The sequence below is a fragment of the Chanodichthys erythropterus genome, chromosome 22 (genome assembly GCF_024489055.1).
Source record: "Chanodichthys erythropterus isolate Z2021 chromosome 22, ASM2448905v1, whole genome shotgun sequence".
Classification (NCBI taxonomy): Eukaryota; Metazoa; Chordata; class Actinopteri; order Cypriniformes; family Xenocyprididae; genus Chanodichthys; species Chanodichthys erythropterus.
The window spans coordinates 27,594,136-27,618,670 of record NC_090242.1 but is presented as its reverse complement, the minus strand read 5'-3'; the positions used below and the strand labels follow the sequence as shown (position 1 = coordinate 27,618,670).

At 38.5% G+C, this 24,535-nt stretch overlaps 1 protein-coding gene across 1 annotated transcript; it reads right to left on the bottom strand.

Moving 5' to 3' along the window:
* Positions 1–816: 816 nt before the first annotated feature.
* LOC137012347 (phosphatidylinositol-binding clathrin assembly protein-like) lies at positions 817–24,030 on the bottom strand. The gene is made up of 19 exons (XM_067375474.1): positions 23,425–24,030; positions 19,444–19,586; positions 19,110–19,185; positions 18,921–19,023; positions 18,674–18,767; positions 15,591–15,702; positions 14,752–14,858; positions 13,672–13,713; positions 11,123–11,208; positions 8,271–8,304; positions 7,941–8,083; positions 7,656–7,753; positions 6,000–6,116; positions 5,865–5,895; positions 5,623–5,755; positions 5,396–5,419; positions 5,226–5,282; positions 4,461–4,577; positions 817–1,947 (listed from the first exon to the last, which is right to left on the bottom strand). The coding sequence occupies exons 1-19, from the start codon at positions 23,552–23,554 to the stop codon at positions 1,933–1,935; spliced, it is 1,662 nt and encodes a 553-aa protein (XP_067231575.1). The 5' UTR covers positions 23,555–24,030; the 3' UTR covers positions 817–1,932.
* Positions 24,031–24,535: the final 505 nt, after the last annotated feature.

Sequence of the window (24,535 nt, the reverse complement as noted above, 5' to 3'; positions counted from 1 at the left end):
TTGTTAAGTTCTGCATGGCACCTAACTTTTTCTGCAGCAGTTTATTTCTGCTACACAAAGAAGTGATATCGCCATCTACAGGGCATTGAAAGTACTATATCTTGTGTGTTTTACCCTTACTCACCCAAACCTATCAACAATGCTACTTTATGCGAATGCGAGTGCATTGCCAGATAGTTGATGAATCGCAGGTGTTCCATATATGAGATGAGCCATTTGAAAGTAGCCATGTATTCTGGAGTTTTCTTTGAAGTTTCTGTTGAAAAAGGGCTTAGTTTGTGGGGTTGCAATCGATATGTAGGCTGTATCCAATATAGCCCCTTATAGAGTGCTACAATGATGACACATTTTTGTAGGCCAGACCAGAAGTTAGCGTCACCCTGGTTGATTTTTCCATTGCCTTTTAGATAATTACAGAAAATGAGCTCTGTTATTAACAAAAATACATAATAATTTTCACAAATGAACAACTTTTATGAATTTTGAACTAAATACAGTTGCCAGAAGTAAAAAGCTAGGCTATAAATGAACTTACACCATGGTCAAATGACTTCAATGTCACCACCACTAAGCTTCCGACAACTCTTTCAGTCTTTATTTAAAAAACCTTTTCCCTGAATGTTTGAGTAAGAATAGTCTGCAAGAACGCAAGACTGTGAAAGCGGACTAGTGAGTATATGACTTTTACTCTTCATGGTGACGCTTAACGTCTCTGACATCCTCTGTTGTCCCATTTACTTGTTTTTTTCAAGACAAGTAAAAGCTTTTTAAAAAAAAAACACAAGTGTGTATTACTGCTGTATTTTATGTCACAGAATAAAACTTGAAAATAACTTGAACTTGTCTTAACCTCAGACCTTATTTCAGGCATTTAACTAAAAAAAAACCTACTAACTTCAATACAATGGAACCGGAATAGTGATAAATATCACTGTTCCCTACATTATTCCACTAATATAGTCAACTATAAATATAAATGAGTGAGTGAATTCGGACCCTGAGGTGCAGGAATGCATTCTCTAGCATTTAGCCGTTTGGTGTGCAGTGGCTGTACACTTACTGAGGTGCATTATGGGACCGAATGAGTGCACTTGATAATGTCCAATGTCCATCACTAAAAAGACTGTCCCCTCAAATAGAGCACCATATAAGGGTATAGGGGGCGATTTTGAACACAACCAAGGTCATCGCCTTGATATCTGACGTGCACTTTTTGCCAGATGTTGAATAAATGGTATCATTTCCATACAGAAACATACTGCTGTATTTTACTTTAATCCAAACAGCCATACCTTACCATACCTGAATGAGGCATTACAAGTCATGTAGAAACAAATCGAACTTTTAAGGTGAAATCCAAAATGTTTGGGGACGAGACAAATGTACGAAAAGTGACCTGTACACATTTCTCCAAGACTCAAGAAATTGAGATGCCATCCGCTGTGGCACAATCAACATTGACAGTGGTTGATTCGAAACACTATTCAGGCAATGTGCATACAAAACCGTGGCTTGGTTTAGACATTATAAACATTGATTCAAGTGTGCACAATTACAACAATCACTTTTCCAAACGGGGGGGAAGGGGAGGGGCTTGACATCATGACAACTTTTGCATTCCACTGCAATTCACTGTACACTGTCATTCCGTTTGCATCAGCCAGTGACATCATCAAAGAGGGCTGCCTAAAAACACTAAATTTTGACACTTATAAATTAAAGGTAACATGTAAAATGACGGAGGACTGTTATGTCGCTGGATGGAGGGAGTATGTTACAAACACACGGGCTAAGGGTTAAAATGCCACATGAACATCTTCAGTCTCTTTGAGCCATTTGAACCATTTTTCATGTCTGCCTTGCCATTTTTGGTTTTGGATTGGTTGATGTTTTTCCTCGGGCGTATGTATCAGTTCAACATGCTCCTCAGTGCTACATGAAGTGCATCTGGAAAAAAGGCATCTTATTATCACAAGTCTCAAGCATAGGTATGTATAGATTAGTTCATCCAAAAATGAAAATTAACCCATGTTTTACTCACCCTCAAGCCATCCAAGGTGTATATGACTTTCTTCTTTCAGACAAATACAATCGGAGATATATTTAAAAATATCCTGGCTTTTCAAAGCTTTATTATGGTAGTGAATGGTGGGCCTGACTTTGAAGCCCAAAAAAGTGCATCCATCCATTGTAAAAGCACACCACGTTGCTCCGAGGGGTTAATAGAGGCCTTCTGAAGCAAAGCAAATGGTAAGAAAAATGTCCATATTTCAAACTTTATAATCTGAAATAACGAGCTTCCGGTGGACGACCGTACGCAAGTCAATTTGCGCCACGAGCGTAACTGATGCGATGTATAACATAGGATGTAGGAGTAGCGCAAGCTTAGACGTCTCTTGCTGTTCAAATAAATAGGGCTGTGCAACAAACTGAAGCTTCTCTTATTTCAAAACAAAGACTATAGAATAACACAAGACGCGTCAATCGTACTGTTTAGAATGGGAGAAAGTGAAACGTGCAATAAGTCCCGCCTTCTAAATAAGAGCTAATCGCTGACTGGTAAAGTCATCGCGCCACTGCAGCGGCCGTTAAAAGCACCGGTTTCTATAGAAACCGGTGAGGCACAGGAGACGCGCATTTACGTCTGCGCATGCGCGTTAGCTTTATCCAGCCTGAAAAATAGTTTTTTGTCATGATTCGAGCGTTTTGATTTGATTGGTGATTTCAAATATGAAATTTAATCGTAAGGTTAGCGAACAATTTTGGAGAATTTGATGTTTCCCCATTCAAAGAGAGCTGCATGATGCCAAAGACTATAGAAAAACATAAGACGTGTCACTCGCATTGTTTTGAATGGGATAAAGTGTAACGCGCAATATGGCGGAATAAGTCCCGCCTTCTAAAGCCAAGAGCCAATCGCCGAATGGTAAAGTCATCGCGTCACTTCAGCGGCCGTTAGAATCACCGGTTTCTATAGAAACAGTCAGACACTCGCCTCCGAAGAGACGCGCATTTAGGTCTGCACATGTGCATTAGCTTGATCCAGCCTGAAAAAAATAGAGTTTTTTTGTCATGATTCGAGCGTTTAGAAACTAAATTTATGAGTCGGTTGTTGTTAGATTTCATTGGTGATTTCAAATATCTAATTTAATCGTAAGGTTGACGAACAGTTTTGGAGAATCTGATGTTTCCCCATTCAAAGAGATAGGAGCTGCATGATGCCCAGGATGCCCGAGAGGCGTTTCAAAGATGGCCGCCGAGTGAAATGACTTGTCTTAAAGGGACTTTGTTTCGAAATCATCTGACATTTCTCTTTAAAGGGGTACTTGATTATGATTTCACTTTTTTAACTACAGTTAGTGTGTAATGTTGCTGTTTGAGCATAAACAACATCTGCAAAGTGACGACGCTCAAACTTCAATGCAAAGGGAGATATTTTCTACAACAAACGGCTGGTTGGGACTACAACAAGCTTCTTCCCAGGTTAGTGACATCACTCACCCTAAAATTTACATAACGCTGCCCCTGGGAACACACAACAAAGGAGGTGAGGCCATGTTGGTCTGCTTTAGAGAAGAGGAAGAGTTGTTGTAGAGTGTTGTTGCCATGCCGTCATTTTACAATTCAACGCTGGATTTGCACAAAAGATTAACATGACGGCACACGCTAGTGGATGAGTTGAATCAACTCCACAGCAACTACATAAATTTATTCACTAACCGTTCAGAAATGTCCAGATGCATTCTTTAAGTTGTAACTACGTCAGACTCCGGTTTGAAGAATGTAAGGCTGAACACCGTTACTGATAATCATCATTTTGGCTGCGTGAGATTCTCCAGCTTTGTTGTTGTTGAGCAACCGAAGCTGTTAAAGCTCCGCCCTCTTCTGGAAAGCAGGCTGAGAGCAGCAGCTCATTTGCATTTAAAGGGACACACACAAAAACGGCATTTTTTTGCTCACAAATAGGGGCAAATTTGTCAAGCTATAATAAATGATCTGTGGGGTGTTTTGAGCTTCACAGACACATTCTGGGGACACCAGAGACTTATATTACATCTTGTAAAAGGGGCATTATAGGTCCCCTTTGAAATTTCTTGTTTTAGACTTAGTTTGCTCTATCCTCTGCAGCTTTCGTGTTCATGCGTCAGGTCAGGGGTTACTCTTCCACCACAAATTCATGTGTATGGCTCTCTGTCGGAAGCTAGATATTTTAGATTATAAAATTTTAAATCTGTATATTTTTCTTACAAAAACCCATCACTTTGCTTCAGAAGGGCTTTATTAACTTTACTAACCCCCCCCATTCACTGCCATTATAAAGCTTGGAAAAGCCAGGATTAAATATATATCCGATTGTGTTCATCTGAAAGAAGATAATCATGTACACCTAGGATGAGATCACTTTTTGAATGAACTAACCCTTTAATGTAATCAGATAGGACTCTTTTGGGCAGGAGTACCTGAGCTCCAGGGATTGGGGTGAAAGGATTGGTGGTGCGGAGGATGGGCTGGTTATATATCACAGGCTGGGGGGCCATCAAGGGCATTGACCCCATCTGCCCCACAGGAGGAGGAATCTACAGAGAAATAGAAAATTCAGCATGAGTGTCATACTTGTTGAGATTTTTGGGTCAGTAATATTTTTTCCTTTGGAAGAAATGAATACTTTTATTCATCAATTATGCATTAAATTGATCGAAAGTGGCAGACATTTATAACATTTCTATTTATAAATGCTGTTCTTTTGAACTTTCTGTTCTTCAAAGCAGGTTTCCCAAATGGGGTTTGTGAGCCCCTGGGGGTTCATGAGGGAACTGCAGGAGGTTCATGAGTTGAATAGCTAATAATTATATTGAATGATAATCGCAATATAGCTTAATGCGATTATCAAATCAATGGCTGCAATTTAATTAAATAACTGTAGTCAGATGCGCTGCGTTTTAGAGCATACAGTGAATTTCATTACGGCTCTCATTTACTTTGAATTGAATTGTGGGTTCTGCTGTGTCGTGTCACTGGCGTTGCTCGCGGCAGAAGTTTACTTTTCATGCACTAACGCAGGTGTCAGCCAATCAGATCTCCTTATGCAAATGCCCTTGCACAGACGCTAGCCAATTGCGTTTGTGCAACACAAGAAAGTAATGTGATTGGCTGTTGTCACTATGACGGTCGTGTCAGCACCAAGCTTCATACGCCCTCCGTCAAGAGGCGTGAGAAACACTTACCATCCCATACACAGGCACTTGGGGGGTTGTCATCGGAAATGCAACCGGAGCTGGTGCCTGAGACAGAAAAATGTCAGAATTAAGTGTGCAGAAATATTTGTCACTGGTTTATTTTGATAGTTCTTTGAATTTAGTTGATTCAATCATGTTTATGTACAAGCAGGACTTACATAGCCAGTATAAATCATTCCATTCTGTATCATTACAAAAACATGCAGAAGAGAGAAAGACAAAGACATTACTGACAATCAGAAATTATTTGTGTTGTATGTATTGCACAAGCCACGTCGCTTGGATTTGGAATTGCGTACATATTGTATTCAAACATATTGAACTAAAGAAGCAGACTGAAATTTTCTAACAGGCGCATGCCTTGAGAAATGAGTCATTTCCATACCATCTGTGGCATCGGTATGGGAGCAGGGGCCAGGTGTGTGTGGCTCCAGGGTGCCGTCCCATTCATGGCTTTAGACTGCCAGTGGGAGCCTCCAGTTGCTTTCTTCTCCAAATGAGTCCATTGAACTTCTGGCCTAAAAAAACACATATTCATATGTCAGACTGTTACAGCTGTACTTCACATTGCAATAATGATTGTTAATGTTATCAATAAACCTAAAATATGCATGGTAAAAGCCTTACTTTTTGGCTGGGGGTCCTCCAAAATGTAAATCTATGAAAAATAATTCACATGCATTATGAGCGCAGGTATCACGGTCTGTAGTTTAATGGTTAATTGCCATAGAAACAAAGAAATGAGATGACTGAAAGACTCACTGCCCACAAGATTGGCCAAGGACGAATCCAGATCGTTAGTAAGTAATTTTCCTCCATTGTAGAGCTGTGTGCCTTGACTTTGGACCTGCGAGGAGAGGGTGGGCTTCAAAAGTCCTCCTACGGGAAAGCCAATCTGGAAGATAAAAAAAGAGGAAACAAGGCAATTATTTTTCAATATTAAAGCTGACAAAATTCCAGCTCAATATGCAGAGACAAATTTAAAGGGTTGGGTATCAATTTCTCAGTTCAGATTTCGATTTGATTTGATGCAATGTAAGGAAGAATTTCAGACTGATTTAAAACGATAACTCATCTTTTTCAACTATTCATTAAAAAAAACGCATATGACTATAAGAGTCGTTGGGGCTTGAAATGGGGCTAAACTGTTTGCACTGTAAGTTTTTGATTCACTGATAAGAACAGGTTCATAAGAATCATTTGTTCATGAATCAGACTACACTGGTCGTGCTGTATGTTTTTGATTCACTAAAAATAACTTGTTCATAAGAGTCATTTGTTTATGAATTGGACCACACCGGTTTCACTGTGTTTTTGATTCATTAAAAAGAACTGGTTCATAAGAGTCATTTATCCATGAATCAGGCTACACTGGTTGCACAGTATGTTTTTGATTTACTTAAAAGAACTTGTTCATAAGAGTCATTTGTTAGTGAATCAGACTACACCATCGCACTGTGTTTTTCATTCACTAAAAAGAACTTGTTCATAAGAGTCATTTGTTCGTGAATCAGACTACACCATCGCACTGTGTTTTTCATTCACTAAAAATAACTTTTTCATAAGAGTCATTTGTTAGTGAATCAGACTACACTATCACACTGTGTTTCATTCACTTAAAAGAACTTGTTCATAAGAGTCATTTGTTAGTGAATCAGACTACACTCTCGTGCTGTTTTTCGATTCACTAAAAAGAACTTGTTCATAAGAGTCATTTGTTCGTGAATCAGACTACACCAGGGATGGACAACTCCGGTCCTGGAGGGCCAGTGTCCTGCAGAATTTATCTCCATCCCTGATAAAAACTCACTTGCCTATAACTTTCTACTAATCCTAAAGACCTTGATTAGCTGGTTCAGATGTGTTTGATTAGGGTTGGAGCTAAACTCTGCTGGACACTGGCCCTCCAGGACCGGAGTTGTCCATCCCTGGTCTACACCATTGCACTGTGTTTTTCATTCACTAAAAAGAACTTGTTCATAAGAGTCATTTGTTCTGATTCGGACTACATCATCGTGCTGTGTTTTTGATACACTAAAAATAACTGGTTCATAAGAGTCATTTGTTCTAAATCGGACTACACTGTTGCGCTGTGTTTTTTATTCACTAAAAAGAACTGGTTCATAATGAATGTTTTTGGGATGGAATTATCTGTTTGTCTGAATCTGTCTGAAAACAAGTATTTTTGCAATTAGTCTGATGTTGCTACAAGTCCAAAAATTACACACTTATAAACGTTAATGAACTCATTATAAAAGAATGTAAAATACTCACTCAGTTGAGTCCCAAACAAGTGGAGAATGTGGCATAAAATAAAGAATTTGAGAAGAGCAAGATTAAAATTGTTTCAAAGAAGAATGCCAAAACACCCAGAATATGGAAATAGTAAAATAGACAGTTTCGGCCCAGTATATTTACCTCCCCAGCTGTTGTTAGTGGCTGGCAGGGTGGTTGTCTGAGTAGGGGTACTGGAATTGTGTTGGAGATCAAAATGGTCATTGCTGAAGTTGTGCACACTGTTCAGAATAAAGGGGAAAGTACAATTAAACCTTGTAAAGGGCACACAATTACTTCTGCAACTACTTTTAACTCATTTGTCTTTGGATAAATTAGTTTGCTAACTGAATAAATGCAAATATATTATAATACAGAGCAACTGTATTTCATATAGAAGTGCCACTCCAGAAAAAAGGCCTCATGTACCCGTTTGTGATGGTTAGATCAGGTGGACTGGACAGAAGCTCGGTGGCACCGCTGCTGGTGCAGCTACTGTTGGCACTGCCCACAGACTGCCCGCTGGGGGATACTGTTGGGGTCTGCATGCCAATGTCTTTGAGCTGAACAGACTGAAGAACAGAAATAACAGCATAAACCGGCAACATTGATGTTGACAGTTTCAGAGAACACGTAATTGTTTGGATGAACATATGTGAAAAGGTAGGATTTCAGAAATACATTTCATGCTGTTGTGAAGTCTGCGGTCATTAGCAATTTGACAGAGAAATTATGTGACAAATAAATTAGATTTCTTACCTTTGCAGGCTGTAGTCTGTCACCCTCCACCTCCCTATGAATGCAAAAAGAGAATGATTTACTGGAACGTCTGATTGCAGTGGATACAAAAACAAACAAATCAATCGTGCTATTTAGGCAAGTTTCTTTGGGTACATTTTGAGGATCTGTGAAAACTTTACTGTAGGGACCAGAATCACCATGACAACATTGATTATGAGCAAAACTGTCATGCACATTCAAACTGGCACCTGATTGTTGAGCCAAAGAGATTTTGAATGCAATTTCAAAATGATTGCATGATTATTGTAAGTAATAAAGAGTGTTTGTCTAAAATTCTGTGGCAGAAATGAACTTCTGTCATGAGTGTTATGACATCTCTCACTCGGCTTGTGAATGAGCATAACTTGCACGTAGCCACTTCAAACCTGTTCATGAGCTTCTATGGGTTTGATTTTGATTGTCATTTGTTGAAATAAATACAAAAATTTGGTGTCTGTCCGCTGAATGTGACCCTCCGATTCACCTCTGTGGCCATATGGGAAAGTAAATATTTACAAAGACAACATTAAAACTAGTTACATTTACAACCTTCCAACAAAGAAAAGGATCGACTTCTGTCAGCTTGTTGAACACATTTTTTTATTTGGACATTTTCTACCATATGATGACTGAAGCAGCAGCGCGTGACACTGTTGTCACGGTAACCAGATCAACATTGTGAACGGAATTCGACAAAACTCAGGTGAAAGCACAAAATGATCATGCAATGGGATCAAAAAGCTTCTCTTCCCTGCAAACGATACCATGAGGAATGTGAATATTTAAAGGTGCCATCGAATGAAAAATTTAATTTATCTTGGCATAGATGAATAACAAGAGTCTCAAACACCATTGTTTCCTCCTTCTTATGTAAATCTCATTTGTTTAAAAGACCTCCGAAGAACAGGCGAATCTCAACATAACACTGACTGTTACGTAACAGTCGGGGTCATTAATATGTACGCCCCCAATATTTGCATATGCCAGCCCATGTTCAAGGCATTACACAAGGGCAGCTAGTATTAACATCTGGATCTGTGCACAGCTGAATCATCAGACTAGGTAAGCAAGCAAGGACAATAGTGAAAAATGGCAGATGGAGCAATAATAACTGACATGATCCATAATAACATGATATTTTTAGTGATATTTTTAAATTGTCTTTCTAAATGTTTCGTTAGCATGTTGCTAATGTACTGTTAAATGTGGTTAAAGTTACCATCGTTTCTTACTGTATTCACGGAGACGAGAGAGCCATCGCTATTTTCATTTTTTAACACTTGCAGACTGTATAATTCATAAACACAAATTCATTCTTTATAAATCTCTCCAACAGTGTGTAATGTTAGCTTTAGCCTGTTAGCCACGGAGCATAGCCTCAAACTCATTCAGAATCAAATGTAAACATCCAAATAAATACTATACTCACAGGAATCAATGCATGTATGCAGCATGAATGACGAACACTTTGTAAAGATCCATTTTGAGGGTTATATTATCTGTGTGAACTTTGTTTATGCTGGTTAAGGGAGTCGAGAGCTCGGGGGCGGGGAGCGCGAGATTTAAAGGGGCCGCACACTGAATCGGTGCATATATAATTATGGCTCAAAATAGGCAGTTTAAAAAATTATAAAAAAAAAATCTATGGGGTATTTTGAGCTGAAACTTCACAGACACGTTTAGGGGACACCTTAGATTATATTACATATTGTTAAAACTGGTTCTAGGGCACCTTTAATCAAGTCAAAAAAGGCAAGCAGATATCCATATTAATTTCAGTAAATTTAAAAGTAAATGTAAAAGATAAAAGCTCCTTGTGGTTTCTCGGCTTGAGCAACCATAAATGACGCAAAACATACGAGTTTTGAGTTTGTGATCGCGAATCCAATATAGAAAAATCACTTCCTGCCCTACAGCTGCATTTCGCACCATAGCAATGACGTCATGTGCTTACAACATATCTATACAGGTGGAGCTTGGGGAAGATGGAGGGTTTCTGAAAGTGCGCTGCAACTGCTACAACAAATGCTGACCAAGTATTTGAAGGATGGGCAGCGAGCTCATTGGCTACTGATACAGCAGGAACCATACAGCTGTGCCCTATAGAGAATGATGTGATTGCAAGCAAGTTGAGTTAAAAACCTGCCTGTGCCATCTAGAGTTTCATGACAGAACTTTTATACATCTTCAATATTTGATTAAAAATTGATTTTAAGATTTGTTTGTTTTTAAAATGTCTGTGGCGCTACAGACCAGAGATTTAATTGGGGAATATTTTAAAGAAAGAGAATATTTTAACATAAACATAAAATTACATTTTGACATCTTTATGAAAAGGCAAGTTTGGTTCATGTCAAAAGGAGTACCCCAATATTAATAAATAAAATAATTAAGATGTGTAAACTGAAGGTGTAAGGAAAATATTTTTACACAACGTATTAAAAGTTTTAAAAGGTTTTCAAAGAGGGGGGCTTAAGATTACTTAAAATGATTTCTATTTAAATTTTAAGTGTGATTTCTAGACCTGGATAAATCATGTAAATTAAAAAAATCTTAAAATTCCACTGGCATTTTTATAATGACTTTACATTTTGTCTAGATGTGCTATAGGTAGACATTTTAAAATATTGTTGTAGAAAATGAGGGACCTTGTAATCAAAAAGATTTAGAAACACTGATTAAGCCAAAATGTTTGAAATCAGCATGAATACAAAGAGTACAATTCCAAAAACTTGGCAGTTGCAAATACTGTAAACTAGAGTTTTTCATCATTCCTTACATATGTATTTGTCATTGATCCTTATACTGAATCCCAGCATATACTCAAGTACCTGCTGACAGTAGAGACGTCTTTCATTTTCTTGCCCTCCAGAGAAGCCAGATGTTGTTCCAGAGCTTCTAAGAGACTGCTGGGAGCCTGGTGGTGAGGTCAAGAGGGGATGAGGCAACACAGGTTTTAGGCAACACAATAAAATAGTTAAAAGTAGCAGCAAAAAATGATCAAAACAAAACACACACACTCAAACATTTGCACCATACTTCTATCTATGAATCGTAAAACAAGGAATTGATGCATAAACTATTCTACTGTTCTATCTTTTATTCTTTCTCTCACACACTCATACCTTCACACACACAAAGGCTGCGTAACTAAGAGAACCTAATAGTGGTTATGAGACTCTGAAAACAAAGGGGAAACACAACAGAAGTAATTCAAGTGAAAAGGGCTTAAGCTTAAAAGCTACACATGCAAAACAATATCTGTTTCCCATGCAAGTTCTCTGACAGGCCGTTTAAGACCCGCGAGGTCAACTGAGATCACTTGAGAAGAATTAATACTATGAAAAACAGAAAGCAGACTGACCTACAAGGAGATTGTTCTACTCATGCACAGGATATAAACACACATACTGCACAGGTATCAAACAGCGGAACCTGCTAATCTTTGGATTCCACTTGGATTTCTTGGAAATAAATCAGGGGGGAAATCATAGCTATGCCGCTTTTAGTGCTGATTGCAGTGTCTGCATCGACATTTTGATAGGATCCGAAACACTTGGAAGCCAAAGCAGGTTAACCAAAGAAAAGCAAACACTGAGTGAGACCAGAACACACTGCCAGAATTTTATGCTTGTATTGCACTTTCGTTCAAAAAGAGCAACGTCAATTGAATCGAAATGCCGGCCGAAAGGATTCGGCACGCGGGCACGTGCGTCTGTTCTTATACAACGTTTGCCTTGGGGCCACGAGCTGTGTCCGGTGTGCATGCCAATTCAGAGGAGGAAATTTCATGAATAACAAAAGAGCAGATTTCTCAGACGTGTATTTGAAGGAAGACACAATAGAGGGAGCGTTCTACTGAGAAATCTGAAACATATGCAACGAAACAACACACTATTAAAGGAGAGATAAACAAGGAAGAGAAGTTAAGACAAGGGTACTACAGGAGCAGGAGTATACAAAAGGCCGTGATTGATATCTATCTTACAGACAAGAAAAGGCACTTAAATAGGACTTATGAAATAAGCCTAATCAATGGTAAGCCTAATGATAGAGTACTTGAGAACAGAACGCAGGCCTTCTGAATACTGCTTCAGCTTAAGTAAACAAGGCACTCCTTCCAATAAAATGTTTTGTTGACATGGTTGAAGTACCACTTTGTAGTGTGCCAGCCCAACACCTTCAGGAGTCCCTGTCCAATGTAAATGAAAATGTCAAATATGCCAAATGGTGGCAAACTGAAGGGGGACGTCAATGCCCGGCACCCCGGCAGAATTGTTAAGAGAGACGCAGGAAAAGCAGGTCTATATTTGGCAGCGCTGCTGACTATAAAGCTTCATGAGGTGCCAGGCAGAATTTAGTCCCCAGCTCCAGTTTTAAGGCATTCTTTTTTATTTGTGCACATTCACTGTTCTTCCCAAGAAGCTATCCAAGCAGAATACCCTACCAGTACAGAGATATATGGCAAAGGTGAGTGCTTACATGTTACAAGGTGTCTTTATTTGGCGAGCCCGTGCCCGCAACGTCAGACTGGCCACGTACAGTACAGCGTGGCAGAGATCATCGCACAAGCACCGTTTAGCCATATATCAATCAGTGTAAAAGCCGCCGTTTCGCTGTCTCTGACAAAGGACAGACCGGAACTCATTCATTTTCAACGGAAAATCGCACGGGAGCTACATGTGGACTGGATTTGAGCTTCGGTTTCAACTTCTGCGACTGTAGACTTCTGCATTGCGACGGCTGTTGTGTATTCCAATCAAACTATGAGAGCAACTTTAAACTTCTATACTCTGCAGGATTAAGTACTATTTTATAATTGTTAAACAATCAGTTCCATTGATAAGCACTGGAACAACGTTTGCCGATAAACAATCATTGATCCCAACCACGGCGATGCATGGCGTTGCGCTCGTGCGATATATCGGTCGTGTGCGAGTGCCAGAGACGGTGAAAACGCGGCTTTTTGGAAGTACAAGCAGTCAAATTTCTCATGGGTATATGCCAGTAAGAAATAGTGGCTTGAGGGGCAAGCACTAGCTTTAATGAGACCTTAACTGACTTGTCATTACTGATCAAATGTGGCTATAATCAAGGCAACGGCTATCAGAGATAGCACCTGTAAAGAATTCACATAGACTATAGCTATAGGTACCCATTTACCTCTGGCGACAACAGAAAATGCAAAACAGCACATCTGATTCCTTGGGAGTGCGCGGGTATGGAGTAAGTTTCTTGAGGCCCCTATCCTAAAAGTCTGATAGATGAGGGGGAAATCAAAAGAAATCAGGGCTGGGGATGATGGTCTATGGGGTGAGGCGTGAATGAGAGATCAGGGTGAAGCCACATGAGAGAAACTGAGATGAAATGCACCACTAACCTGTGAGAGATCTGGGATGTCAACCTGATCAATTCCAACTTGCTGTGACACAAAAGAAAAGGAAGGGAGGGAGAACGGAAAACAAAACGTGAAACCAAACGGTAAAAAGAGAAAACCGAGGCACGTGGAGAAGGGAGAAAGAAGAATTAAGAAAAAGAGCCATTACTCCATGCAGTGTATGAGAACCAAAAAAGAGAGCATGGACGACTGGATGTACACACACACACAGACATTGAGGTTCTGGAGGTGGCGTAATGATGAGTGAGAAGACACTTGTAGGTCAATGGTGAGATATTTACATGACTAGGTGAGAAACATCCAAAAGAAACACACAACTAATGTTGACTTTGGAAAAAAGACAAGAAAAACAAATGGCATACACACATTGTTATACAAAGAAAGAAATGTGCTCTTAAAGTCAACTTTAGTCAGTTTTTGGATAGCACTTCACCCTTTTCCTGAAGAGTCATATTATTCAGCCAGAAAGCAAAAATAAATAAATAAAGGATTGAAATAAAAGAAAGAAGAGAAGAAACCAAACAAAAAACTCAAGAAGGATGTGCTTAGCATTTTTCCCCATTGTATGCCTCCATACACATCAAAATAATGGGCTTTACAGACAAAAGTAAACAGCTAAATTCCAACCATCACACTGGCACAGTTGTCAAAAATATCAGGTGCCCGGTTATTCATTCATCTCTACAGTGGCCAAGCTTTATCTTTGCAGCTTATCTTATCTTGTCATTAATGCAATTGTTCGTCCAAAAGTTCCTGGGGGCCAAATTGACAACTGTGCCTGTATCCAAACTGCAAAACAAAGGTTCAGCTCAACGTTTGCACATTAAAGGACTGTCGTTGCAGTTGTGTCATAGCTCTGTTCTTGCTGTTGTTGAGAGGGACAGATAGATAGAGAGACTTTCTGCTAAGGCATGCAGTGCAGGCACCAGAACAGGCAGCATGAGGGGGGACCTCCGATACAGGTTCTTGGACCAAAAGGCAACAGGGACACTTAGCAAAAAAGGGCCTGAATAAGATGAGCCCAACCATCCCATGCATAGATTAGATCTGAAGACGTTTTACCTCTGCCACCTTGAGAAACTCTGAGAGCTTGGTCATCCTGATAAGAAACCTCTTGTATATTTCCAGCGCCTCTTTGCATTGATTCTTCTTCATATTAAAATATTTCTCTTTGAAGTGAAGAAAAAAGGCCATTTAGCAAGTTACATTTCTCTTTGAAGTACAGAAGATATTTTTAATACATGTAATATATTCATATTCATACATATGAGTTGTCTGGCTATCACCAGACCAAGCTCAATTTAAAATTGAACATTGGTCTGGGGAGTCTGTATGTATTTTCTACTGCGCAAGAGGCGTGATCAACGAGCATTATTCACGCAAATGGATAGCCCTTCAACCAATCGGATCAACGATACGGGTGACGTACTTTGCAGAGCGGCGCAAAAACTCCAGACAGGTTTAGTTTGTATTGGTTTGTAGCATTGATCAGTGGTTTGCAGAAGCAGCAATGGCATCGAGCGATTTTTGCAGGTTGTGCAAAAAAAACATGAAAGTGAGTGGTATTTACACCCACTCGAGCGATTTGTTCGTTAAACTAAAGAAGTCATTCAGCATCGTCGAGAGGTTAAAAGCAATTGGATTGACGCTTCTCTATCGTCATCGTGTTATATCCGCCAATAGCGAGCAAGGTGGATAAGCCAGTCTGTGATTGGTTCCCGCAAAAGTGTAACAGAAGCAGTAGAAATGAATGTACGGTTTCCAGACTGAGTTGCCGGGCGAAATCAAATCGCCGGCAGATCAGGCTGGGTTTACCCAGTCTAACATATGAGTACACACACTACTGAATTACTGAAATCACACAGAAACAAAGGATCTTTGCTCTGAGGTGAATGTATTACCTAGCAGATTAATGACACCCTCATTGTAAGCAGCAAAGATGCGGATAGAGTCCTTGAAGAGCAGCGTGAAGGCACAATTGATCACCCCATTGGTCAGTTCATTAGAGCTGGCCTACAGGGAAGAACAAAATCACAAATGTAATCAAAACATGAGCCTTTAAATGCCAGCTTGCTGTTTCTCTGCATTCCTACTAGGCGTCTATAAATCATCAAGCGATATCAAGCTTCCAATCTCCTCCTGCTGTTGGTACAAAAGCCACATCTGAAGCACCATAAGGACTGTATTTCAGTAGCTGTAAGGTTTTAAATCCCAATGGCACATATGTACATTTTCTCTAGCAGGGGTTTTATAAAACCACGCTGGTGTACATTCAGGCAAGAGTCAACATAATGCAGGGATTTTAATTCTACGGAGTGTCTATTTTCGCTAAGAGCAAATAGCATCCCTTGTTGGCAAAAGCTATTTACACTAGCTCCGCCCACCAATGTCTGGTTGGGTCTTAAGTTTTGAAAAAGACACATGGAATTAAATGTCTTCACTGGCGCAGCAGTAGTGAGTGAGTAAGGCTGGCTTTTAATGCGATCGACGCAGGTTCGAATCCGCCTTTTGACGAGCTCACATTTATTTATTGAAAATAATGTTCTAAAAGTGGAAATAAACTGCGAACGAGTGTTTAATAATATTAAAAGTGATTGCTAGGGTTAGGGGAAGGTGTAGGAAGGGTTTTTATTCTCCCAATAAGGCAGCATCCATTTAATAATTTTAATAAACATAATCATTTACACTGACACAAATAGTGTCTGCCAATATAAAAGTATAGATAGCATATAATTACTATTTACTCTTGTTGCAAAGAGCTGATACTTTTACATGTTGTAAATAGAAACTATCGCTATTTTCACCTAGCGTAAATAGAATATCGCTAAGAAAATGTGCTATTGTCACTTAGTGTAAATAGAATATATTGCTGTTTTCACTTAGTGTTTTCATGTGCTATATATCTAGTAATTTATCAGTTAATTTTTTTTTTATTTAACGCATTTGAATTGAATTAATATTTTTCCCTTGTATTTTTGTTAATATATTTTTTAATACTATATTATACACACACTACTGTTCAAATTTTTTTTTGTTTTGTCTCTTAAGTCCCTTATGCTTATCAAGGCTATTATTTCAATTTAAAATAACTGTTTTCTATATTAATACATGTTAAAATATAATTTATTCCTGTGATGGCAAAGCTGAATTTTCAGCATCATTACTCCAGTCTTCAGTGTCACATGATCCTTCAGAAATCATTCTAATGTGCTAATTTGCTGCTCAAGAAACATTTCTTCTTATTATCAATGTTTAAAACAGTTGTGCGGCTTAATATTATATCCACTATCTACTAATCATGACATTTTTTCATGATTCTTCGTTGAATAGAAAATTCAAAAGAACAGAATAAATTTGAAATATAGATATAGATATATTTTGTAACATTATAAATGTCTTTACTGTCACTTTTGAGCAATTTAAGGCTTTCTTGTGGAATAAAAGTATTACTTCTTAAAAATATACAGTACTGTGCAAAAGTCTTAGGCCACTAACAGCTTTGTTGTTTTAGCAATGTTTTAATGACCATCCATATTTATTTTTTAGTCTTTATTATGATACAAACAGAACATACAGGAAATGTGTACACAAAATGTAAAAAAAATCAGAACAAAATGGCTTCTTTAAGCAAAAATCAGTTTTAAGTGTGACCTCCTAGACTTCTTCCATTTTCTCAAAGAATAAAATTTGAGAATCTTCTCATCAGATTTTGAAAGTTTTCTTGGCCTTTCCCGTCCTTTTCCATTCCATTTAGGTTTAAAGGGATAGTTCACCCAAAAATGAAAATTTGATGTTTATCTGCTTACCCCAAGCACATCCAAGATGTAGGTGACTTTTTTTCTTCAGAATAACACAAATGATGATTTTTAACTCCAACCGTTGCCGTCTGTCAGTCAAATAATGCTAGTGAATGGGAACTTCTACTATAAGAGTAAATAAAACTTACTTAGATAAATCCAAATTAAACCCTGCGGCTCGTGACGACACATTGATGTCCTAAGAAACCAAACAGTAATTATATAATTTTTTACCTCTAATACACCACTATGTCCAACTGCATTCAGCATTCGTTTAGTGAGGTCTGATCGTGCTCTGACAACGACAATGATGTCTCGCGCATATACCTCAACGAGTCACTTCCGCTGTCGGAGCGCGATCAGACCTCACTAAACGAGTGCTGAATGCAGTTGGACATAGTGGTGTTTTAGAGGTAAAAAATTATATAAATACTGTTCGTTTTTTGCACAAACCGATCGTTTCGTGTCTTAGGACATCAATGTGTCGCCACGAGCCGCAGAGTTTAGTTTTGGACTTGTCTATGCAAGTTTTATTTACTCTTATAGTAGAAGTTAGCATTATTAGCATTATTTGACTTACAGACGGCAACGGTCGGAGTTAAAAATCATCATTTGTGTTCTACTGAAGAAAAAAAGTCACCTACATCTTGGATGCGCTGGGGGTAAGCAGATAAACATCAAATTTTCATTTTTGGGTGAACTATCGCTTTAAGAGAGTGTGGTTTCTGCTCTCGCTCAAGTGTAAGAGAAGGTCACTAAATACTTGCCACTTTAGCCTATAGAAGTTTTTTTAATACTGCATACAAATTTCCTGTATTTTCTGGTTATGTTCTAATAAAGGGACTGAGAAATAATTATATATATGACATTGCAAAAACAACATCTAATGGTGGCCAAAGACTTTTGCACAGTACTGTATATATATTATTAAAAAAACTCTTTACTGCTGAAACATCTATAATAGGCTGTTTTTGGACAATATTCCCATTGCGACATGACACTTTGACAAGATGCACTGCAACTGGGAATATATGTGTTTTTATTTATCAGGGAAAATTAGAAAAAAAATTTCAATGTAGCGTGTAAAACTGCAGAAAAGGAAGAGCAGATGTGAAACAGAAGGTAGAAGATAGTATTCAGATATTTTAATTTTAGATGTAGAAATTGAAACATTATGTATTCTTTACCTCAAAGTCCAGAAGAGCATCCAGCTGATTCTGAATGATAGGTAGAGTCTTCATCAGCTTTTCTATGCTCATAGTGCGCATCACTCCATCAGTCCTGTGCAGAACATATTGATGGTGTGAGGTTACACATAGATGAAACTGAAAGCTGTGACCAGTGACCACAACTGTACAGCTTCAACGGCTGTCGTTTCAAATGCCGCCATTTGTCTTATTTTGGAATATTTCCCCTGCAGAGCAGATGTCTCACCCTCTCTTCATCTTGGTGAAATCAACTGCGACGAGTCTGTAGGACAGAGCCCTCTCGGTCAGATACCTGCTGTAACGTCTAATGTAGATGGACATATCGTAACCTAGAAGAGACATTCAATAAACAATGCTTTACACATACAGCATGAATCTAAAAAAACTAAATCTAAAGTATGAACCATAAACATACCTTGTAATGCGCCTTTATCTACGAAGTTATTCAAGTTAAAGAGTGTGCTTCTTGATGCAAGGTACTGGATAAACCTCTGGATGATGAAATGTAAGATACATACAAGCAAGTGCAGGGTGATCAATAAAGCAAACTGAGCAGAATAATAACAATAAATCCCTTCCGAAAAAATATAAACACAAGAAATGTTATGTTTCACAGCTACCCGAAAGATTTAATACTTCAAAAATTTGACAGAATGGTCCTGGCAAGTACTGTTACATTGATTTTGTGACACATTACGGTCCACTGAGGAACTGACAAGAGCAAGAAGACTTCAAGCAGCGACTCTTACCTCATTGCCGTACATCATAAGGTGGTGTGTAGTAATGAGAGCTTTAAAAACCACCACCCAGCTTTGATTTGCTGTCCTCTCAAACAATGTGTCAGCCAAGTGAGGTATATTCACGTTCAGCTCATTGGTGCAGTGCATTAGATCTGTGCAAAACAGGGCAGGAACAATGACTGTACATGATCCAGGACAGTTATATTGGACCTACTTATTAGATAATATACATTACCAGTTCAAAAGTTTGGAGTCAAAATGATTTAAAGAAATTAATACTTACATTATTCAGTAAGGATGCATTAAATTGATCAAATCCTGAAAAGAATGCATCAAGTTTCCACAGAAATATTAAAGGATTAGTTCACTTTCAAATGAAAATTACTCCAAGCTTTACTCACCCTCAAGCCATCCTAGATGTATTTGACTTTCTTCTTTATGATGAACACAATCAGAGTTATATTAATAAATATCCTGTTGCGTCCACGCTTTATAATGTCAGTGAATGGGACTAATGAGTATGAGTTCACTTCAGAAGGCCTTTATTAACGCCCTGGAGCCATTTATGATGGATGGATGCACTTTCTTGAGCTTCATACTCGTTTGTCCCATTCACTGCCATTATAAAGCTTGGATGCGTCAGGATATTTATTAATATAACTCTGATTGTGTTCATCAGAAAGAATAAAGTCATATACACCTAGGATGGATTGAGGGTGAGTAAAGCTTGGGGTAATTTTCATTTTAAAGTGAATTAATTCATTAAGCAGCACAACTGTTTTCAACATTGGAAAAAATAAGAAATGTTTCTTGAGCAGCAAATCAGCATATTAGAATAATTTCTGAAGGATCATGTAACACTGAAGACTGGAGTAATGATGCTGACAATTCAGCTTTGATAAATTACGTTTTACAATATATTCAAATAGAAATAATACTGTTTTTACTGTATTTCTGATCAGATTAATGCAGCCTTGGTGAGCAAAAGAGTCTTAAGAAATCTTACCGACCCCAAACTTTTGAATGAAGACAAACAAACATAAAATATATATCATGCATTTGAAAAACAATAAATATGGAACAGGTTTGGCTATTTCAGCTATTAATAACAGGTGCATAAAATCAAGAGAAGTCTTCCAATTTACCTAAACGTTTTTAGTAGAATGAGGTGTACCAATGCCTCCTTAAATGTGAAATCCATAAAGAAATTATTTAACAGTGAGTCTTGTGAATAGCCTACACAATGCCCAGACCTGAACACCCTTCGGATGAATAGGAAAGCTGACTACGATTCAAAAATGCTCTTCTGGGAGCAAATCCATGCATTCATGTTCCAACATCTAGTGTAAAGCCTTCCCAGAAGGATGGGAGCAGTTAGGGAGGACTAACTCACTGTTAACACCAAATCAAATGTTCAATAAACAGGTAGTTTTGCTCAGGTGTCCACATACTTCCAGCCACGTATAGTAGTTAATCTAGATGTTAGGAAAACATTTTTCATTCTATAGCTGGAACAAACAAATTTGCCAAATATTAAAGGAACACTTTTTTGAAAATAGGCTAATTTTCCAACTCCACCAGTATTAAACAGTTGAGTTTTACATCCATTCAGCTGATCTCCGGGTCTGGTGGTACCACTTTTAGCATAGCTTAGCATAGTTCATTGAATCTGATTAGACCGTTAGCATCTCATTAAAAAATGACCGAAGAGTTTCGATATTTTTCCTATTTAAAACTCGACACTTCTGTAGTTACATCGTGTACTAAGACCGTCGGAAAATGAAAAGTTGCGATTGTCTAGGCCGATATGGCTAGGAACTATACTATTATTTTGGCGTAATAATCAAGGATCTTTGCTGCTGTACCATAGGTGCAGCAGGCGCAATGATATCACGCATTGATTATTACAATTGATTATTACGCCGAAATGAGAGTACAGTTCCTAGCCATATCGGCCTAGAAAATTGCAACTTTTAATTTTCCGTCAGTCTTAGTACACGATGTAACTACAGAAGAGTCAAGTTTTAAATACGAAAAATATCAAAACTCTTTGGTAATTTTCGAGCGAGATGCTAACGGTCTAATTGGATTCAATGATCTATGCTAAGCTATGCTAAATGTGGTACCGCCAGACCCGGAGATCGGCTGTAAAAACGGTAAAACTCAACTGTTTAACTCTAGGGGAGTTGGAAAATGAGCCTATTTTCAAAAAAGTGGAGTGTTCCTTTTAATTTTACACTCTAAAAAATACTGGGTTAAAAACAACCCAAGTTGGGTTGAAAATGGACAAACCAAGCAATTGGTCTGTTTTAACCCAGTGGTTGGGTTAAATGTTTGCCCAATGTGCTGGGTAGTTTTATTTAACTCAACTACTGTTTAAAAATCACTATACAGCTGGCTTAAAATGAACCCAAAATAGGTTGGAAATTAAAAATCAAACACATAATTACTAGAGGCAACAACAATAATCAAAAGGTGAACATTTATTAATAAGCATTTTAATAAATGTTAATTATTCTTCATTAAATGTATTAATAAATAGTCATTTATTAAACATACTTTGGGTTCATTTTAAGCAAGCAATACAGCAAATTTGAAACCATAGTTGAGTTAAATAAAACTACCCAGCAGGTTGAGTTTGTCCATTTTCAACCCAACTTGAAAATTGTTGTTTTTAACCCAGCATTTTTAGAGTGTAAAGACATGCATACCTACAATATGTATCTGTTGTCTACTTCAGTGGTTCATAATTATATGAAGGTAAACTGCCAGAAATGTGATGTTTCACTGCAATAGAACAATCTGTAGCGATGCTGGTCTGCTATCTAACATGACATTGCTTGAATAGCAGTTACTCAAAAGTTACACTTGATTTCTCCCTAATTAACTGATAATAAAACATGTGTCACTGAATGCTAGCACATATTCAGTGAACACCTGCTACCTTTATTACTTTAAAGGAGCCTGGCAGTTTATTAGATCTGCAGGCTGCTTTCTTTATGTCCCCCACAGGACATCTGCTCTGGACTCATTAACTGACAGCTTAATTGATAACCCATTCCATTAATCAACTACACTTAAGTTATTATTAGTGAACTGAAAAAAACTCATTTTGACCTGTAAAGGAAGGTGCACCCTCACATTTTATGCGACGTGTCTATACTGACACATACAATCAATGATGGGGACGATTCAAAGAAACTCACACCCCTCCACAAATGCCATTTCAGAATCAAATCCATCTCCGTCATCGTGACTCATATAAATCTTTTTTTTTTTCTTTTTTTTTTACATTAACCTATATTTAACAAATAATGCAACATATATATGTTCAGATAAAAAGATTAAAGTGATGCAATATGAAACACCTAAGCTCCAAACATCACTGCATTGATACTGCTGTCACCTTCAATGACTCAGACTAGGATAGCAAACAGCAAGTCAACAATGGAGAAATACAAACAACAACACCATCAAAAACACAAATAAAGGTTCAAGTCACGAGCAATTTGCACCTAGCATTGTGTACGCAAGCTAACGTTCATCATGCTATGCCCTTGACATTGTATGTTTCCCATAAGGAATCCGCCAATAAAATGATTTGTACACGTTGTCCAGGAATAATTTGTTTAATAAGCATCTAGTTGTGATGTGGCATGCATAGAAACGAACTGATTTAAATGCATTTCGAAATAAATAAATAAAAACGGTCATGAGGTCCCTGTCGTATGCAAATTGGTCAGTGTGTCAATCAAGCATCCTAATCAGCATTACGCCCGTTCGGGACTGTGAACGTGCCAACGGTGACCTTCAGTTAATTGATGAAATGATCTCTATAATGGCTGTCAAGAAACAGGCTAATTTACTGTAATCATAGGTTAGGTTGTAAATAAAGCAAATGATCGGCCAGCAAAGAGTGAATCTAAATGGAAGCCGAAGCACAGTGCAAAACACAACGGGTGCGTTTTTTCCCCCCCTGCTTTAACCTACAATCAAGGTGCTTCTTCTTGGGCGCGCTGACTTCGTGCGTAGTGGCCTTGCACACGGCTTTGCTGATGGCAGATCCGGTCATGCTGTGCTGAGCCGCGGCGATCCGGTCCGTGATGGACTGTCCCGACATATTACGATTTTCAATAAATCGTCTCTCAAACAGATCTATTCACTGCAGGGGTGTGTGGGAGCCCGCTCCGTGGGTTTACTCGGTCTTGCGGAGAGCGCTACCCTGATACGAACCGGACACGGGCGAGGATGCTCTGACATCCAGATAACGGCAATCACCGCACGCTCGAATGATGACAATATAATGACAGATCGTTATTTAAATAGGCCTACCCGTTCAGCACGCGCAAAAAGGACACTACGTTACTCGCTAGCCTCCGGTGTTGCCGGTTAACCATGTAATTGCTGTTTGAACGAAGCTAACTACGATCTCAGCGAACGAAAATAAGCTAAACCGGAGCGTTATCGACGTCTAGCCGCGGAAAATCTCGCCCTGATTCACTGCATGCGCGAAGTCGGTGCATCACGGAATTTGATACCAAGCATCATTTTCCAAATTCCTTCAGCGCGCTTTCGCGTTTTATAAATAGCTACACGCGCTGGTGAGAATATTAAATGCTATATGGATGTTATCCCAGTCAAACAGTTGCAGCAGTGGTCCTAAATGTGAAAATTCAGCATCTCGTCGATGACATCTTTGATGAAGCAACAATTCCAATTTCCTATAGTTAACAGTCGGACGCTCCGCGCAAAATGGCAGTATCAGAATCAGGTGACTGGAGAGGGGGGCGATTGGCCTGTGTCAGAATATCTGGGGTGGGCACCTTAAGGTGGAATTTCCGCACTGCTTTAAACCCCCTCTGTACATACATAAGAATGCATCAGACGGCCATTTCAGAGCTTTAATGGTGCGTCTTGCTTCTTTTCATTGCACAACCATGAATTGCGCAGGACTACAATAACATATTCAAAAGCTTACATGGAGGAAAAATACTGCATGGTTTATTTTTAATGCATTCCTACATACTGGAGCTGTGTTGTGTGTACATAATCTTATTGAACTGAATCAGAGGCCACTTTTTTAATAAATATTACATGCATA

Bases quoted from the DNA above. Each gene is read 5' to 3' on its own strand.
- LOC137012347 (XM_067375474.1), bottom strand. From the start codon at position 23,554: ATGTCGGGACAGTCCATCACGGACCGGATCGCCGCGGCTCAGCACAGC. The intron at 19,186-19,443 runs GTAAGAGTCGCT...TTCATCATCCAG, and splicing joins TTATGATGTACGGCAATGAG to AGGTTTATCCAGTACCTTGC. The intron at 5,896-5,999 runs GTGAGTCTTTCA...TATTTTTCATAG, and splicing joins CTTGGCCAATCTTGTGGGCA to ATTTACATTTTGGAGGACCC.